The 19,647-nt window shown below is 44.0% G+C and overlaps 1 protein-coding gene and 1 long non-coding RNA gene across 9 annotated transcripts; one reads left to right on the forward strand and one right to left on the reverse strand.

The window, feature by feature from the left end:
- Positions 1-2,257: 2,257 nt before the first annotated feature.
- On the reverse strand, positions 2,258-7,078 carry LOC120666759 (APETALA2-like protein 3). Of its 4 annotated transcripts, none has more exons than XM_039946700.1 (10): positions 6,474-7,040; positions 6,349-6,374; positions 6,187-6,217; positions 6,015-6,102; positions 5,781-5,926; positions 5,337-5,381; positions 5,142-5,251; positions 4,916-5,052; positions 4,372-4,476; positions 2,258-2,512 (listed from the first exon to the last, which is right to left on the reverse strand). In XM_039946700.1, the coding sequence occupies exons 1-10, from the start codon at positions 6,863-6,865 to the stop codon at positions 2,459-2,461; spliced, it is 1,134 nt and encodes a 377-aa protein (XP_039802634.1). In that variant the 5' UTR covers positions 6,866-7,040; the 3' UTR covers positions 2,258-2,458. The 4 variants fall into 4 exon arrangements, 3 of the variants coding, with proteins under 3 accessions (XP_039802634.1, XP_039802618.1, XP_039802627.1); XM_039946684.1 differs by lacking the exon at positions 2,258-2,512 and adding an exon at positions 3,053-3,712; XM_039946693.1 differs by lacking the exon at positions 2,258-2,512 and adding an exon at positions 3,062-3,709 and having other exon boundaries at positions 6,474-7,078.
- Positions 7,079-11,954: 4,876 nt separating this feature from the next.
- LOC120666798 lies at positions 11,955-16,815 on the forward strand. 5 transcript variants are annotated; one of them, XR_005671864.1, is made up of 6 exons: positions 11,955-12,107; positions 13,005-13,175; positions 13,267-14,183; positions 14,575-15,574; positions 15,881-16,051; positions 16,141-16,815. It is a non-coding gene; the product is annotated as an uncharacterized LOC120666798 (long non-coding RNA). The 5 variants fall into 5 exon arrangements; XR_005671867.1 differs by having other exon boundaries at positions 14,609-15,574; XR_005671865.1 differs by having other exon boundaries at positions 13,291-14,183.
- Positions 16,816-19,647: the final 2,832 nt, after the last annotated feature.

Consider the following 19,647-nt stretch of genomic DNA (forward strand, 5'->3'; position numbering starts at 1 on the left):
AGGGAGGAAGGGATGGGAGAATTTGATGCTTACCATTAGGGGATCTCTGGTGGATGCATCTCTACTGGAGGGCGGGCAGACACAGCACCCCCGTCGGGTCAGGGCACCCCCCTTCGCCTGCCTAGATGCGTCCAGGGCAGGGCGGCTGAGCGGGGCGCCACCAGCGATGGCGTGGAAGGGACTAGGCGGCGGCGGTCCGGGAGGGGGGCGAAGCGGGCTTGCCCAAATGCGTCTAGGGCGGGGCGGCGGAGCGGGGCACCGCCAGCACCCCGCGCGGGAGGGACTGGGCGGCAGTGGTCCGGGAGGGCAGGGGCAGGGCGGCGCCAGTCCGGGAGGGGGGCGAGGCGTCGCCGGCGCAGGTGGGTGGAGTAGTGGCAGCGATGGCCTGCGGAAGTCGCAGGGAAAGCACGGCATTGGTGATCTGCCGAACAGGGAGGGGTCGAAGCAGAGGATAAGGTTTGTATGGGCCAAGGGCAAATGAGTCTTTTTATGTCTAGCTTTTGTGCTCAAAACATATGACTAAAATCCTTTTGTGAAAAAAAAACTAACGGAATGCTACATCCAGGTAATGTTTTAACCTTTCAATGGTATTTTACGAGGGCTCACATTTTTTGTGGTATTTCACGGAAGTCACAATTTTTCAGTACTAGAGAACCAAATTTCCCTTTTTTCCTTCTTGTGAAAGTCTAAGGCACTTTACTTTATTCCAAATAAAATTAAATTTGATGAAATTTGTAGATAAGAATGTAAGCATCTAACACATCAAATAATTAAATTACTAAAATATATGTGGTTATGAATCTAGTTTTTCTCGTTTGATATTCGAAATATTATTATTCCTATTTTTTGTAAATTTGGTCAAATTGAGAACGAAGCGATTTAAGACAAACCAAAATATCTTACATTTCAAGACATGTTAAGTGAATAGTACTCTATATAGCTATACTAGTAGGTATAGCTAGGTCGAAAAATCAGTCTTCCGGTTGTGTTTGTGTTGATGCCATCTCAGCCTCGTTTAGTTAGCGATTTTTTTTATTTTAGTACTATAGCAATTTTGTTATTATTTGACAATTAATATTCAACCATATAGTAATTAGGCTTAAAAGATTCGTCTCGTCATTTACGATTAAACTGTGTAATTAGTTATTTTTTCGACTACATTTAATGATTCATGTATATTGTATATATCCGAAAATTCGATATGATAGGTACTGTAGAAATTATTTTGGAAACTAAACAGGGCCGGCCAATAGGAGTGGCCTGATGCCCAGATCCTATGTAAAGAATGCAGGAACAGTCAGGTAGTTGTATGCCAAAGCATGGACCATTGGCAGCGCGCACAAGTGAACAGAGAGGACAGGCAAGCATCCCATCCCATCCCAGCCCATAAGGCTTGCTGCTTTTCAAGTGCTCAACCTCAACTCAAAGACGTCAAAAGCATTCAGCAGCCTTGCCCCACGGCCGACCCTAACCCCAGTGCCAAGCTGCTGTTCCATCCCAATTCATACGAGCACACAAACCCCCAAGGCCCCAACCAGAACCATAGCAGCTAGCGGCAAAAGAAGCGAGCCGGCCGGCGTTCAGGGCAGTTCAGGCAAGGCCGCTGAGTGGACTGTTTTTTAAGAGCAACTCTAGTAGAGTGATTAAATTTAAATGACTAAAATTTATTTTAGTCACTCACTTTTCAAGTTTAGTCATATAAAATGTAGTCTCTACTCCAATAGCACCGATTAAATAGACTAAAAAATGGTGGGTTTTATTTTTAGTAGTCTAAATAGAGGGTGACCAAATTAAGAGAGTGGAAGAAGAAATTTAGTCACTTCTTCATTTTAATCACCCAAATAGAAGCCCTGCTGAAGATAAAAATTTGAATAAAATAATTAAAATATGAGTTTAGTATTTAAATAGAAACCTTGCTCGAATTACTCAAACAACCCTATCCTATCCACAGGTGTCATTCGAGAAATAAAAATTACTATCCAGGAAAGGCTGACGGGCATTGCATGTCGTGCCGTCTCAGGCCTATCGCCGGACGACATCGCACAGACCCGACCAGCCAACCCCCCGCTTTGGAAGTGGCATGGCACTGCCGCTCTGCCAGGCCGCAGCCGCAGGCCATGCCCACCACGGCACCACCACAACTCCTCCGCTCCCTCCAAGCGGAAGCCAGGGATGGGAAGGTGACAGCGACATGGCACACTCCATCATGTGTATAGGACTTGGTTCGATTTTCCGGACTTGGGAGGGGGATCCATCACTCCGTCAGAAGCAACAGTGGCCACTGACACCACCGAGCAGCAGCAGCAGAGAGAAAAGAAAGAGGGCTAGCAATGGCGGGCAGGCAAAGGAATAGTCGCCGGCTAGCGAGGAAAAGGCATTGGCCGATAGGGCCCCCCTTTGGCGCGACCCCATTGGCGGCCGCCGCTCCACTCACTGCCACTGCTGCCCAATCCACTGCTCACAGGAACTCCCCCCCTCTGCACCAGTGCCCTGGGCGCAAGAACTTTTCACCCTGCCAAACCAAAAGTATCGGCCGTGTTTGGTTAGGGAGGAAAATTTCCGCGCACGTTTTTCGAGAAGAGAATTTCGTATGCATGGAGTACTAAATGAAGTCTATTTGCAAAATCTTTTCAGATATGGATGTAACGTTTCGCGACGAATCTAATGACGGTAATTAATTGAGGATTTGCTACAGTGATGCTACAGTAACCATCCTCTAATCGCGCGGTCAAATGCCTCGTTAGATTCGTCTCGCGATTTACACGAGGGGTTATGGAGGTGGTTTGATAATTAGACTTCATTTGATACTCCAAATTAGTGGTAAAAAATGCTATAGTAATATCATGAAAACCAATCAAACACGGCCATCATAAATTATGGTTCATTTATTCAGAGTCTTTTTTTACACCCTCACGGGTCGTGTTTGGATCGGTCTTCTAGAATTCTAGAAAGTGTGCGTACATTTTTCGAAAGAAAAATCATGCATAAAGTACTAAATAAAATCTATTTGCGAAACCTCTTTAGGGATGAATATAACTTTTCGCGACGAAACTAATGACAGTAATTAATCGATGATTGGCTAAAATAATGCTACAGTATCATCATCTAATCACACAGTCAAAGACCTTCCTAACGCAAGAGTTCTGGAGTTAATTTTGTAAACCGACTTTATTTTACAACGTAATTAGTGGTCAAAGTTGATAAATTTTCTACTCCAAACTTTCCTAATCCAAATCAAACGGGGCCACGGTCCATGAATCCGCTTCCCAAAACGAAGATCCGGACTTGAGGGAGCCATGAGCTGGGGAGACAGAGGAAGGACTCTGCCTCAGTCCGTTCCCTGGTCCCCCAACCAATGGCCGGCCCCCCTGTCACCGACCAGGCCCGACCAGCGACGGACGGGCACCGGTCAGGCCAGGCGCCCGTCTCGGGATGGACAGGGGCGGGGCAGGGCAGGGCAGGAGGAGGAGCTCGCCCGTCAGGCGGTCGGGGGGAAGCGGAGCTGGTGGTGGTGGCCGCGGCGGCCGGCGAACGGGCGGGGGCCGGACGGCGCCGGCGCACCGGCGGCGGTAGAGAATCCTGATGATGCTGCAGTAGCGGCGGGGAGCAACGGCGCAGGGGAGCCCTGCATTTGCCACGCCCAAGGAGGGAACGACGCCTGGGGGCCCGGCCCCGGCTCCGGGCGCTTCTCCGTGGCTGCTGGTGCCTCCTCCTGCAGTTGCCCACACATAGGACCCGGGAAGCAAGCGTCAGTCCTGAATCCTCCACAAACACCCAGCTAAACATGTCATCAACACATTTTCAAAAATAAAAACATGTCACCAAGCATTTTTTTTTGTTTGAGACGAATCAGCTAAACATGTCAGTTTTATGGTTATCGATTGGTGTTCCTGCAAAGCAGAGCAGCGCTGAGCTGAGCAGCTAAGCAGGGGAGCAGTGCAGTGCTGGATCGAGCGGCAGATATAGGTGAGCATTCATGTAAACGTATAGCATCTTCAGGACTGAAGCTGCAGGACGCTACAACAAAGTACTACTCCTAGATATGTCCATCGAGCGGCGCCACCGTCGTCCACTGTAAAAGGTTCGACAGCTATGGCTCATGCAAAGTTGCAGGCTGATGGCAGAGATTCATTTGATCGAACTACGGCAGCTCACAAGCCAAACAGTGCCCACAACTACCTGTATGTGCTATTTTACAGGATCAAATTCATAGCATCTCAATCGCAAGAGCAAATTCGGATTCGGAATTGAATGGATACGCAAAGTGCTACTCGTACTAAGTTTTTAAATATTGTCCATTCTGGATTCAGCATCTAGTGGTAATTATAACTGCATTTGAGACAGAATAGGAAATAGGGGTGTTAGACTTACCCTGAGGTTCACAAAGAAGCCTGGAGAAGGAGATGCATACAGATGTGGCTGCTGGGGTGGAACCAATGTGCTGTGGGGATGTGCAAGCCACTGAGGGCTTATTGGCTACAGCAGCAAAAGATCCAGCGAGTCCAATATAAGATTGAGATCTTTAATACCCCTCAGAAAAACACGATTAGAATCAAAGCAACCAGAGCGTTATGGCTTGGAAATATCTTTTAAGCGTTATGCACATAAACATACAAAATTTCTCTAATTTTAATTACAACCAGGGAGTAACAGAGAAAATACATATTCTTTTGTTTGGAGTTTTGGTTAAGAACGTAAGAGAACAAAGAACAGCAGCAAACTTATTTTTGCTAGCGTCAAGCAGGGTTACCAAAATGGCCAAATGTAAACAGAAATTTCCATGTTAACTACCTGACAAGTGAACTTTTAAGCTATTAAGAAAAGCTAAGTTATAAGCTACTCATTTAACTGGTATTAAGAATTGAGAAGCCGGAACGAATTGTATCGCTATAGCATAATATTGTCATATATTTACCTGAGAAACAATTGAACTTGAAGCTTCAGGAGAATTACAGTTTACTCCAAACCCAGTCAGGATACAATCACTTTTCGGAAAGTGCACATTAGGTTGTGAAATCCTCAAATTTAAATCAAGGATGTCCCCATCAACCACTGCCAAGAAAAGTCAAACCCGATAAGATTTTGTAGAGGATGGTTCTAGTGGACAGTGGACACAACTAAACAAAATATTCCAATAGTACCATCTTTCTCGATTTCAGGTGGAAGTGGAACATCTCCATCATAGGAACTAGAATCAAAATTAGTAACAGCGTCGGGACCATTGAAACGAATGGCCGCCCTGTCATATGCTCTAGAAAATTGAGACTGTTCAAGGTGAGTGAGGGGTTTTGGTATCCATGAATATATAAAAGAAGCATGAAGTGCGCTAACTGAACCTTGCTGCTTCGATTTCACTGTCAAACAACCCGAGGTAGATGTACCTGCACATGAACATCACTTCTTAGTAAATTTACAGAGTGGCATGGTGATATTAGCCAAAATGCACAGGGATTGCAGTTTTCAATTACTATATTACCAGGAAAAATAAGAAAGGACAAAATGCAGCCATTTACCAATATTGTCAGAGTTACCAAAGAAGGCATAAACAAGTTCCTTCCAAAATACATTTCTGAATCATTCAGGTTTACCATTCTTCCCCCCTATAGCAGCTACAAAAATGGAGTATCTTCGTTTCGTCTCAATAGTAACTGCCAGTTCTGTTCAAGCAGTTCATCTCGATAGAGTTTTTGTTCTTGTCATGAAAAAGAATGCCTGAGCTAATCTAGAAACTATTTGAAGTAGCTATAACCAGAGCAAAGCAAGATATCAGGACTACTTACTTCTTCCCAAGAAGCTGACCCATCCGAGCTTCCCATCGACCACACTTGTGTTGAGTCACACCCCGGTACTTTGAGCTCCCCCTCGCAAACCCAGTGCTTTGACGCCGGAGTATGTGAACAAACTCCTCCTTGGTCCAATTCTTCATCTAACAGCGCAAAAACTAATCAGTCCATATCGATCAATCCCACACTCAGAAATGAAACACCCAGCATCACAGGTCTGGCTCAGCACACCTGCTTCAAGTCAGCCTCATAGTCCTTCAGATGGAAGTTGATGTCTGCGTCGAGGCCCCTGAACTTGATCGCAGCCCGGTCATAGGCCCTGCACAATCCAAATCAATCCAGCAATCTCAGGACACCCACAACAGCAGTCAGATATGAACGCGTCAGTGTTAAGAGTTCAAACCTTGCTGCGGCGTGCGCGGTGTCGAATCCACCTGAAACAGAAACGTCACCAGCAGAGCCCAATCAAATTAAGCACAGTAAAAGTTCTTTTTTTGGCTTACTAGAAGCACAGTAATAAAAAATTAACGGCAGCTTGAGCAGGGGAACTAGGATTTGAGCTGACCCAGGTAGACCTGCTTCCCGCAGTCCCTGCCCAATTGGAGGATGCAAACGAGAGGTTGCTGAGTGAGTGAGTGGGAGATCCAATGAAAAACAAGCATGGATTAAGCGGCCGGCGAGAGGGCTCACCAGATGTGCGACTCCCAGCGGCCGGTCCTCCTGTAGAAGGTGACGCCCCTGTACTGCGAGCTCCGGGACCTGGGCCCCCGGCGGCTCTTCTTCCCGGCCGCGGGCGACGAAGGCGCGAAATCCGCCGCGCGGCGCGCCCAGGGCCCCGACGCCTCCGGGGGCGGCGGCCCGTCCGGCGGCGGCGAGGCGGCGGCGGCGGAGGCGGCGTCCGGGTGCGGCGAGGGGAAGAGCTGGCGCGTGACGACGGGCGGCGAGAGCGAGCAGCAGCCCTCCTCGTCGGGGCTCCCGCCGAGCAGGTCGAACCGGAAGAAGCCCCCGGCGCCGCTGGAGCTCGAGGTGGCCGAGGCCGACCCGGGCGTCGGCGAGTCGGCGGCATTGAGATCCAGCACCATCGGCTCCAGCTCGGCCCCGGCACGCGATCGAGCTCGCGCGCTGCCTGCTGCCCCGGACTCCTCCTCTACCAGCAACCTAGCAGCGGCGTCGGGGCGCGGTGGCCATGGAGGAGGAGGGCGCCCCAGGACGAAGGGGGCGGCGCGACGGGACGTGAGGGGGACGAATGGTATCGCAGGCGAAGCCATTTTTGTGCAAAGCTTTTTATACTGTGTTTAGATGCGAAAATTTTGAGAAAAATGAGGTTGAAAAGTATTATAGCATTTTTTTTATTTGTTAAATATTATCATATTATGAGCCTAAAAAAATTCATCTCGCAACGTACATTCAAATTGTATAATAAATTATTTTGTTTATCCATATTTAATATTCTATACATACATTATTTACTATATTTAATATTTCGATGTGATTTCGAAAAATTTGAAAAAATTTGGAACAACTAAACACAGCCTTAACCTGCTCTCGAGAGTGGAGACCACGCCTTCACTTCACTTCAGCCCCGCAACGAAATGCTGCGCGCACACACGAGGCAAACCTTTTCTTATTGCCCTTTTCTTTTCTTTTTTTTCTTTTCTTTATTTACTATTTTTTCCTTATTTATGCCCCTGATTATGAGTTTATAATGTTGATGATCCATCTAGGCGAGGCGCGAACAAGATAATCACTCACATGTGTAATTCATAGGTACTTTTAAACCAGGGCGTTAGGTACCTCGTCCGTTCATGCGACATGTTACCATGGGCCTTGTTTGGTTCGGCAAGAAATCTAACGCGCACGCTTTTTGGAAAAAAAATCTCGTATGTATGAAGTACTAAATGAAGTCTATTTGCAAAATTTTTTTAGGGATGGGTGTAACTTTTCGCAACGAATCTAATGACGGTAATTAATCGATGATTTAATACAGTGATGCTACAGTAACTATCATCTAATCGCGCGGTCAAAGGTCTCGTTAGATTCTTTATGGTCACTAGCGCAGGGATTCTGAAGTTGGTTTTGTAAACTGACTTTGTTTGACACCATAATTAACGATTAAAGTTATTACTATTCCTAGCGCGCTAGGATTCTAGCACGTAACGCCATGATTTCAGGGACAGCGAGCGTAGTTCGAAACCCAAAAGTGAGGAACCGATAGCTCACTTGCAAGGTACCGTTAGTGTTTGGTTGTGTCTTTTTCGGCGTTTAGAACTGAAAGGTGAGGGTCGGAGAGCACCGTTACAAGGTAGCGCTACCGTTAGTGTTAGGTCGATGTTCCATTTTTCGTCGTTATGCTATTACAGCCGCAACTAATGTTGTAGAAGTGTTTTAGTTCATGATGGCTGAAAATCGCTGACTTTTAGAGCTCACTACACCTACTTAACAAATCTAGGTAGATATTTGTGATCTCCATCTCGCATGTATATCCTCGTTCTCGCTCAAATGTCCCTTAAGAGGTGAAAACATGTTTTTATGCCGATGCCACACTTGCTACACTGAAGCTGAATAAGATGCAAAATGACATGCTGTCCTGCAAATTGGCCAAGCTTTACTCCCATCATACGCCTCCTTTCTTCTTTATGATGTCTATTTTTCTAGAGTAGCTCATACATCTCTAAAAACAAACAGATAATCTATTTAAAGTTTTGAACAAGGTATTATTAAAAGTGGATATGCTATCAAGCAAGATGCTAGTGACGCCACACACTGTTTGATCTGAAAGCATGGCGTTCAATGATTGTTCGCGTAGCATTTCGATGTCGGAAAATATCCACCGGCCTAGTTCGGCATTGGCTGTCGAGAGTGTACACTTACCCTCCTCGGCAGCACAAAGGTATAATGGCTGAAAGTACCAAGAGCTTTTTACACACATAAGGCTATGGCTCATGAACAAAGATTTTTTTTTCTTGATTACCCGCAAAAAAGAGTTTTTTTTATTGAACTCGTGAACAAAGACTGGATAGTGTGTGTTTCAAGACTGTCCGTTCTTCTTCTTTCTTTCCGCTAGTTCTTGGTGATTTGCTGCCATTTAGCTAATGAAAAAAAAAGGTAGAGCTGTTCCGGCCCTTAGAAATGGCCAAACATCACTCAGCAATGAACTACCAGCATTCATACAAATCATAGAAGAGAGCAACAAAAGCCACACAAGAAGACGAGACGAAGTTGCTCGAAGAAGAAGAAGAAGAAGAAGACGACGAGACGAAGAAATGTTCTGTATGAATTGCCGCATCATGTATCAAACTATCAGCTAGTTGCATTGTATTCCTTCTCGGGAAAGGGAAAGGCCATAGGAGTATTTTTATTCCAGAGTGCTGGAACCCTTTTGTTATGTTTTGTCTGCATTTCAGAGTTGATAAGGTACCTGGAGCTATCTAGGATTTTTTTATACATCACTGATAAATTGTTTGATTCTTGATGTTTCTTTGCAAGCTCCTTACATACCAATGTTTTTTTATAAGAAAAAAAAGTTGTCCTGCCCATGCCACTAGTTTTAGCTAGTTTATTTAGGTCTCTACTTCGTATCACGAACGGATGACCTACAGTCGCTATAGCACGAGAACTGACCCTCTTCAAACTTCAATTTCTTGTCCGTCATAGTAAATCGTAAATTTGCACTATAGATGTGTGGACTTGCAGGGACTAGGACAAGGTTGGAGGACTACAATTGTATTCCATATTTGGAAGAAGATTTGGAGAGAAGAGCACATGTGAAGGGAAATAAGGATACAATTGTTTCGGATGGTTAATAAGGTCCTCTTTGCTTGAGTTTTTGGGCAGCTTTTCAGTGTGAAAAGCTAGAAGCTCAAACAAACAGTGAATTTTTCCCATAGTTTCCGGTAAGCCAAAAGCTCAGAAAAGCTAAGTTTTATATGTAAAGTTGAAAAGCTCAGTTTTCTTAGCTTTTTGAGTCCATAAAGTTAAAAGCACCATCTAAAAACTTTTGTTAGTCTTTCAGAAGCAAAAAACTAGCAGCAGTTTTTCAAAAAAGCTCCAGAAGCTGTAGCTCAAACAAACAGGTCCTAAAAAATATGGAAAGACCATAGTATCCCTATACTCTTAAAGTCTGCAATACCATATTAGGCCAGTCTCAATGGAAGTTTTATGACATTAAATTACATGTCACATCATTAATTTTGCTGACATAACAAGGAGAGAGAAGAAGAGAGTTCTATGTGATGTGAGAGGAGTTTAATCTTCATAAAACTTAGCCCGCACAGTTACCTCATTCTCAATCTTGGTAACCCTGCCATAAAACTATTTACTAAGACTGGTCTTAGGTATTCTTGACCTTTTATACCAGCATAATTTTGCATGTTATATTTTACTACATTGGATGACACTAGTCATCGGCAGCTTCGTTGTCTAGATGTTTACATGTAAAAGACAAAAGATGGTTCAATTTTCCTTTAGAATTCAAGCGAAAAGCATCATCAATCAACTTGTATGAAACAAATTGAGAGATGCAACTCGAGAGAATGACCAAATAAAACATTGATCATCAAACTCAAGTGTGGAAGAACCAAGCAAAACCAAAAACAACAAGGAAAGACCAAAGCATACACACAGATATACTATATTCAAGTTGACCCAAATGGAGACAAAACGGCCTTGTAGTTTTACCCTCCAACCATCACATCCATATAGCAATTAGCAAGCAAGAAAATGACATGTCATCGACGCCCACACACGCACAAGCTTCCCTTTCCTTTCCTCTAATGGGGGAGCTAGCTTTGGGGCAAGTGGCTGTTTTTTTTTTCTCTGTTGGAGCCAATAGCTGTTGGAGAGTGCAAGGGCCAGGAATCTCATGTGTAGGGGCACCATGTACCTAAGCTCTTGTTAATTGGCCACATCTTTCTTGGGTATCACTGCCATGACTTGGACCTCACTACTCACACTAGACTACAGAGCATGCTGTTGGTGCCAGCTCCCAAACTGGATGGATGGGTATTTCCAAAGTGGAGATGAATGGGGGATCGATGCTTGGCTACTGTTACTGTACACAACTACTGTTCATTAGCGTGTAGGGCCATGGTGCATGGTGGCGCGTACATGATCAGTTGTTTGGAGCACAGGAACGACGACGACCGAAATAGTGTGCTCAGCTACATCATCAAACTTGCCCTTAAAAAAAAAAGCTACCTCATCAAACCAGGAAAGGTACAGGCACCACTTTGGCATTGCAGTGGCTTTTCGGATAAAGAGGTTTCTTGTATTCTAATTTCAGAAGCATTTCTTATTTTGATCCTTTCAAACTTATTTTGGAGGCTGGGGCTTAGCTTGTGAAAGAGAGGGATGCCTCAGAAACTCATGTGAATTACATGTTTGGCAGGAATTTTGCCTTAGTTTTTTTTTGTGTAATTTCTTTGCTTTTCCTTATTGTTCAATGTAATATTGTTTTGTGTGTGTGTGTTTTTTTTTTTTGCGAAAAGTTGTTTTGTGTGTTTTCATCAAGGGAATATTTGAATCCTGGTGTTTTTCCTTTTATTTTAATAAACATCAATTTTTGGAGACATAATATTTGGGTCCCATTGCGTAGGTTTAACTACAGAGAATATACTGTTAAATCTCGGACTCCTCAAAACTTGATGCATTGTTTATAAAAGGACCTTGAGTTTGAAAGGTAGAAAGGAAATGCTTCCCATACTACTTTATGCATGATACAAGCGCAACCATGCGTTTAATTTAAATCACCAGGTAAATTTATACGCTTCTACCCAAACGACTTGAACCATACTACCACCGTTCCAAATTTATAGTTCATTTGATTTTTTCTGACCCAAAGTCCGACCACTCGCTTTATTCAAAAAAATTTGTGCAAATATAATCAAATTTGAGTCATTCTTGAAGATCTTGTATCGATAAAACAAGCCACAAGAAAAAAAGTGATATTTGCTTAAATTTTTGAATAAAATGAGTGGTCAAACTTGAAATTCAAAAAATCAAACGAACTATAATTTGAAACGGAGTAGAAAATTGACCGTATGTGTAGTAGCCGTGCAAAGATCCGAAATGGGATGGAATCACACCTTCTTGGGCAGCCCACCTCCAAAGTCCAAAAGGCCCAAACACGCAGCTAAGCGAAAGCAGCCCGCTCGCCGCCGGCCCATGCGGACTCGCCTGTCGTCTGACCGTTGGCCGCCGAAGTGGGGCGGAGTGGTCAAGAGCAGCCTGGCGGCGGCGGCGGCGGCTCGAGTCTTGGGCGCTTGACTCCTCATCGACTGCTCTCTCCCTGCAACGCGCGAGTTATTGGATCTCCGCGTGCGTCAGGTATTGATGAATCTCTCCCGGCGACGCGCGGGTATTTCTTCCCATTTCTTTCGAGGAAAGAGCTAGCTAGCTTTGCACTTAGGGCCGGGTTCCATTCGATCTGCAATTCAGCATTCGTAAAGGTTTTTAGGGTTCCCTATATGATTAATGTGGGGTAATTTTGTGGAATTTTATGTTTGGGTCTGGAGATAAATTGGGATGCTTTGTGTAACTAGTTACACTGGGAGCACTGTTATCGATAACTGACTCCTTTGAATTATACTAGTAGGTTAAACAACATGAGCTGACTGTAATAAAGTAATTAGGGAGCATAATTTTCCTACAAACCGAAGGTACACAAAGCAATGCTTTAGTGACCACTTCAATTTGCACCTTCAGAACCATGGTACAGTTTAAAATCACTGCAGGTTCATGGTGCCAACTGCCAAGGCCTTCTTCAACACAAAATCAAATCATCCATTTAGATTGGGCGATGTATTTTGTTATTCATATCTTTTATTTCCCTGTTGTGCTCCGTATTCTGATAGTGGACTATGAGCTCGTGATGTATTTTGGTACTCTGTTCAATGTGACAAGGTTAGAGTTGACAGGATTTAAAACAGAGGTATACCTTCTAGACGAGCTTCCCCTAATTCCTTCTTTACATTCAAGAAGATGCCCACTCGAACATTAATATTCACATGAGTGACGATCACTGCTGCTGGATGTCTGTTGATGCCTTTTGCGTATGAATGCATGCAAGTTCTTTCATCTGTGAAAGATAAAAGTTATTTCCAGACTTCCAGCTACTAGAAACTTACTAAATAAAAGTGCTTTCATCTGTGAAAGATAAAAGTTATTTCTGTGCATGACTGATGTATTTACTTAATCCTGATTTGATTTCTGTGTTTATTTCAGGTGATGCTCAGTGAGAAGCCTGACAAATTCCCAACATTTCGTTGCGAACCTTGGACCTTGATACTCCCTTGTTTTATTGGTGAATATGAACTGAACGACAAATTGAAGGCCTTAGGCAGCTTTCTTCAGAATCCTCCTTGTTTGGAGAAGCTTACTTTGGAGTGGTGCATGGTACTTACTCTCTTGTGTCTTGTCTCTTGTCATGTATCTTATAATCTGCTTAGATATCTTACACGGATATTGTATCAATTTCTGCCAAAAGCTTACATCATTTTCTGATTTGGAGTGGGAGGTCAAAAGGAAGAACAACATCAAAAGTTGATGGAAGTCATCGACGATCATGACCATGATCGCCGACTAATTGAACTTGTGTGGAGCCTCGAGAGGAGGCTACCAGATGTCAAACATTGAACTTGCCAAGAAGGACAACTAATCTGCGCAGTCCTTTTCTCTTTGCAGCCACTCCTGAGGCCCTTTAGAGGCATGACTAGGGCATGTGCCTTCCTTCTGCGTTAAACTCTATGGTTTCACGGGATACGGATTCTGCTTATGCTTATATGACATGTTTATGTTTATATGACATGGATCAAAACATTTCGTTCCTGGCACAGATGCCATGTGATGCATTTGCAATCTTATATCTCTGATAAAGTTTCTGAATTAGATGGGTCTCTGGTAGTCTGGTAGCACCATGGGCGAATAGCTAGGGGGCCCTACTCATTTTCTTTTCTCAGAACAAAAGATTAGGTTCATCATTCTGCGTGATAAAAAAGCAGATGGATTGTTCTGTTAGAAAGTTTGAACAGGAATAATTCGGTCAAATGTGTAGATCTTCCCATGATCAATTTGATATGCAGAGCTAGAAAACAGAAATGATAGTAACTTCGCACAAAAAATGGATGAGCTATCCTCAAAGTTGATGATCTGGTAGCTAGCCGTTCTAAGAAAAGGCAGCAGCCCACCCAGGCCTTCTTGAGCCCAGAATACTGAGGCTCACCAGAACGGCCTCGAGCACTGAACCCTCTGGCTCGCTTGGACAGTCTCCAGCGGCAGCCGGCGGCCGGCGACAGAGGGAACGGCGGAGCGAGCAGCGCCCGTCCAGGTCGCGAGCTGCCAGTGGGGGCGGCCGGGCGAGGCGGCTTCCAGGAGCGGCGTGGCGGCGCATGGGCATCTATGGAGGTGACTAATCCCACTACCCAAAATCACTCAAATTTCTAACCCTAAGTCACGGGCTCATGGCGCGAAGAGGGGGCGGAAGCTTCAAGCCATTGCGGCGCCGCTCGAATCTACCGTGACTCTATTGTTATCCTTAACGGGGACCCTTTGATCCGAGAGTTCACAATCCTGAACAGTAAATTCCATTTCCTCGAGTAGTCGGTTGTTATTGTTAGGGATACTTGCGACTGCACTGAGATTTGGATCACGAGTCCATATATCTCGTGAGGGAATTAGATCTTTAGAACTAAGTTTCATTCTCTAATTTCTTTAATTTCCTTGAGATGCTTCTATTATGGATTGCACTCTAATTTCTGCAGTTGGGACCCTCCCCCCCCCCCCCCCCATTTTGCAGTGAATAACTTCTGTCACATCAATTTGCCATCCAGCAAATCTTGGCCTTCAGGATCCAGGCAACCAGATCTCTGACTTCCCGGCGAAAGCAGTCAAGCGTCTGCGGAGGAACTGGAGATGGCGCAACCTGAGCCGATGGCGAAGCGCAGCATGGCATGTAGCCAGGGTGTAGTTGGTGCTGTGGACCGGCTTAGCGCACTGCCGGATGGGCTCATCCACACCGTGTTCTCATTCCTCCCAGCCCCGGAAGTCGTGCGGACATGTCTGCTGTCACGGCGGTGGAGAAGCCTTTGGCGCTCTGCGCCCTGCATCAACCTCGATATGCATGACTTTGGGATCCCCGTGGTGACCATCCGTGATGGTACCCTGGAGGAGAAGTGGGGGCCAGGTTTGAGGATTTCGCCACCAAACTGCTGCTGTTCCATGATAATACCTCGTCCTTGGGTGAATTCCGGCTTTCATCTCGCATCTATAACCAGCGTCATGTGGACCAGTGGATTCGCCGTGGCATTGAGTACTGCCCTTCTGTGCTCAAAATTCTGATACTGAACTTTCCTCGCTTCAAGTTCCCACCAATAGTGGGCTCAAATTTTTGTCATCTTAAGACGCTGCACCTTCGCAAAGTGGATTTGGGTAGCCATTTCGCGGGCCTGCTCTGTTCTAACTGCCCTGTCGTGGAAGATTTGGAGCTTACCAGCTGTGACTTTTCTGGCAATTCTTCTCAAGGCATTACATCATCCTCACTAAAAAATTTGGCATTAGTCTATTGTTTGAACAGCACAGATTATTCGTTGGTGATCACAGTTCCTAGCCTTGCAAACCTGCGTCTCATTTATGGATGCTACAAATCTGGTATTTCTTTATGCAAGATGGATTCCCTTGTCAAGGCAGAGATTGATGTTGCAGAATACGAAACAACGTTGCCTCAGCATTCCCAGCGTGAGCTTCTTTGTAACCTCTACAATGTGACTAGCTTAAAATTGGTGGGTTTTGAAGTGGAGGTATTTAGTCCTGACAAGCTTCCCTTGGTTCTCATTTACATTCCTTATTCCTCAAAGATGCCATGTGACCATTTAATATTGCACATAAGTTATCACTACTGCTGGGTGTCCTATGAGATTTGCCAGTTGCTCTTTCTAGATGAATCTATGATGACTTTATTACATCTAGGGTAAAATTACAACTTCTTTTCCGTCTAGCAGATAGTTACTACACATGGCTAGAAAGGGAACACTTGCTATCTCATCACTTGCTGCTAATGACCTATGCATTTACTCAATTTTGGTTTGGTTCTGTCTTTAATTCAGGGGATGCTGAACGAAGAATCTGATAAATTCCCAATATTTCATAATATGCGAACCTTGGACCTTCATAGCTGTTTTCTTGATGATTATGAACTGTACGAAAAATTACTGGCTTTAGGGAGCTTTCTTTGTAGTGTGCCTTGTTTGGAGAAGCTTATTTTGAAGTGTTGCATGGTACGTGCTTGTCTTATCTTATGTATTGCCTCATGTTTTAGATGATTCGCTTAGATATCTCACATGGATCTTTTTGTTTCTGTCAAAAGTTCTATCCTGTCTTCTGATTCAGACTGGGAGATAGAAAGGAAAAATATCACTCTGCGCCGCCAGGATGGAAAGACTTTCCAGTGTCCAAAGCTGAAGTTGATAGAAGTCATCTACAAGCACGATATTAATCACCAACTAATTGAACTTTTGTGGAGCCTCGGGAGGAGCCTACCAGACGCCAGCATCAAACTTAAGAAAATCTGAGTTGTTGATCACCAACTAATTGAACTTTTGTGGAGCCTCGGGAGGAGCCTACCAGATGCCAGCATCAAACTATAGAAAATCTGAGTTGTTGATCACCGACTAATTGAACTTTTGTGGAGCCTCACGAGGTGCCTACCAGACGCCAGCGTCAAACTTAAGAAAATCGAGTTGTTGATCACAAGCTACTTGAACTTTTGTGGAGCCTCGGGAGGAGCCTACCAGACGCCAGCACCAAACTTAAAATCGAGTTGTTTCATGCCTAGCACATTTCTTTGTGCAATCTTCTGTGAGGCATTTGTCTTTGCACATTTCTTAGCATATCGAGCGGATGTGCATGTGCGCTGCGAGGGCATGAATTGGCCACTGGTGTTCCATTATGTATTGAACTTGCGTGATGTAGGGTATGTTTATTCAGACATGAGTACTGAGTTTTAAAATTACATTTATGGTTCCTGGTTGGGTTCAATTTTTGTTTCGTTGTGGAAGAGGTCTCATATGATACCTTGTCGTTATATATTAGTATCAAGTCATACTGATACTATAGACATAATCGGCTACAGCTTCCACAAGCGAGCAATGTCACTTGAACCTAGAAAGTGGAAATCACAGGGATTGGAACACATCTATTTCACTATTGACAAAATTGGATGGTAGACACCGTTAAATATGTGGCTTGTCTAAGACCACTGAAAATTATTGTCCTTGCTAGAAGACACTAGCTTGACCTCTAATAATTATTGTCCTTAGTAAAAGACACTATTCATTCAATCGTGGTAATACGCTACATGGCAAGTTGCTAGTGGGGCGGGTGCGGGCTGCCCGCCAAGCATCCGCAAGAGCCGCGTCTATGTCATGGGTCATGCAACAGCCCGCATAGTGCGCACTTGCTTTTGCGGGCTTATACGGCAGCCCGCATGTACCCACTGGCGTTGACGATACTGTATAGCTGTAGTAGTTGGATTTTACCTTAGGTATATTTGATTTTAGGTATACATAGCTCATGTGTAGTTCAAGCTACACTACTTTGCACAAAATAGCCGTCAGTTATACTGAGTCATCTCCAACAAATTTCAATCAATTTCGATAAAATTTTATAGTATGAACACGAGATTTTATTTCCAGAGCCCGGCTCTTACGTGGGGCACACCTTTAATTCTAGCCACACTTCTTTGCGCAGACTAGCTGCTGGTCATATTGAGTCATCCCCAATAAATTTTAGTCAATTTCGATAAAAATTTATTGTGTGAACATGAGGTTTTATTTTCAGGGTTCGCCTCTTGATGTGGGGCCCACGTGTAGTTCTAGTCACACTGCTTTGCATATAGTAGCTGCCAGTCATACCGAGTCATCTCCAACAAATTTCAATCAATTTCGATAAAAAAAATTTAGTGTGAACGCGATGTTTTATTTTTAGGGTCTGGCTCTTGATGTGGGGCCCACATGTAGTTCTAGCCACACAGCTTTGTACAGAGTAGCTGCCAGTCATATTGAGTCATCTCCAACAAATTTCAATCAATTTTGATAAAATTTTATAGTGTGAACGTGAGATTTTGTTTCTAGAGTCCAGCTCTTGACATGGGTCGCACGTGTAGGTCTAGCCACATTATTTTGCATCTCTAACAAATTTCAATCAATTTCAATAAATTCATAGAGTGAACACGTAGTTTTTAAGCCTATCCCAAGCTATCCATGTGTATTCATGTGTGTAGCGCCGGAAGGGACATACTGCGACTACGTGGGTAAGCGGGCTTCGCGGGCTATTGCGGGTTATCCACTTAAACCCGCTTCAGCAAAGTAGTCTAGGGTGCTAGATTATGTAGGCTGGTGAGACTACCTAGCCCAACGAATTAGCAGAGTGGCCGGTGCCGCTTGCATCATGAGCTACATGACACCGGACCTATTATTATATTCAATTTTATTTAGAAGCTATAGTAATTGACTAGTCCGAGTTGTTTCTCATTTCGCTCCACCTTACTCCGCCAAACCGGACTCGTCGAATCTCGGCGGTGCCCACCACGCGGCCTCCGGTGACGTGGCACGTGGGCTAGGAGAACGGCCGGCTGCGACTCATGCGCAAGTTCAGCCGGCGGCAACAACACCCTCCTCTTATCCAAGTTCTGCGTGGAAAAATCAGATGGATTTTTCAGTTAGAAAGTTTTAACAGGAATAGTTCGGTTAATTGTGTGGATATTCCCGTGGTCAATTTGATAAGCAGAGCTAGAAAACAGAAATGATAGTAACTTCGCAAAGAAAATAGATGAGCTATCCCATCCTCAAAAGTGATAACATAAACTATGGCATTAGCGGGGGAACCCTAGTCGAAAGTGATAACATAAACTATGGCATTAGCGGGGGAACCCTAGTCGTCTTCCGAAAGTTGTAAACTCGTGTATCTTTAAACGACTAGCGGCCCACGAACCATAAACTGCTCAGAGTTGTGCCGTTTGCATATTTTCGGCTCAAAATAGGCAGCATACTAGGGCTAATCATGAATGGATTAGCAGCATAGAGCGTGATATGGTGTTTTTTTAATTATACAGTACAACTCAGAAAAAACAAATTATAATCACATCATCAAATGGGTATGGTATTAATTTTTTATTATCCTTTTATCTATTGCATCTAAAAGTGTTGATTTATCCGATCAGTAGTGATATTCAATATTATTGTTAAAAATGATATTCAAAATTTTCAAATAGTAGGTTTAGCATCTCTTAACAGTAAATTCAACATTTTTAATAAATTAGTTCAACATCTTAAATGTCAATGTTGAAATTGTATATCTACAATGTTGAAGTAGTATACATAAATTATCGGGCTACAATAATTAAAATGTTGAATTTGTTAGAAAAATAAAAATATAGCATGTCAGATCTCATTTTGCTAAGAAAATTCAAAGAAGTATTATGGTTTAAACATAATTGAAATTGGATGAAACAATCACTATCTATTTTTAAAGCAAGAATTGTTTCCTTAGTTCGTTTTGAGATTGAGCTGCATTTTGCTTCGTGGGCCGAACTACTCTCTATTTTGTCCGCGCCCGTTTCTCTCTTTTTTTTCCTCCCTAGCACACTATCTTCTCCTCCCCGATGTAATAAGCAGTGTGGCGCCTCACGCGCCTGCTCACCATCTTGGAATCTGCCGCCGCACCACCCCTTACGGGGGCTGCTTGGGATCACGCATGTGATTCCTAAGTGGACCTGTCGCACCCACTCTCACCCCATCAGGATATGTGTTTTGGGTCTAAAACCGGCCCAACAAATCAGGACACTTGTGTTTTATTGTTAGAATAATCTTATTTT

This window comes from Panicum virgatum, chromosome 2K (assembly GCF_016808335.1).
Source record: "Panicum virgatum strain AP13 chromosome 2K, P.virgatum_v5, whole genome shotgun sequence".
Taxonomy (NCBI): domain Eukaryota; kingdom Viridiplantae; phylum Streptophyta; class Magnoliopsida; order Poales; family Poaceae; genus Panicum; species Panicum virgatum.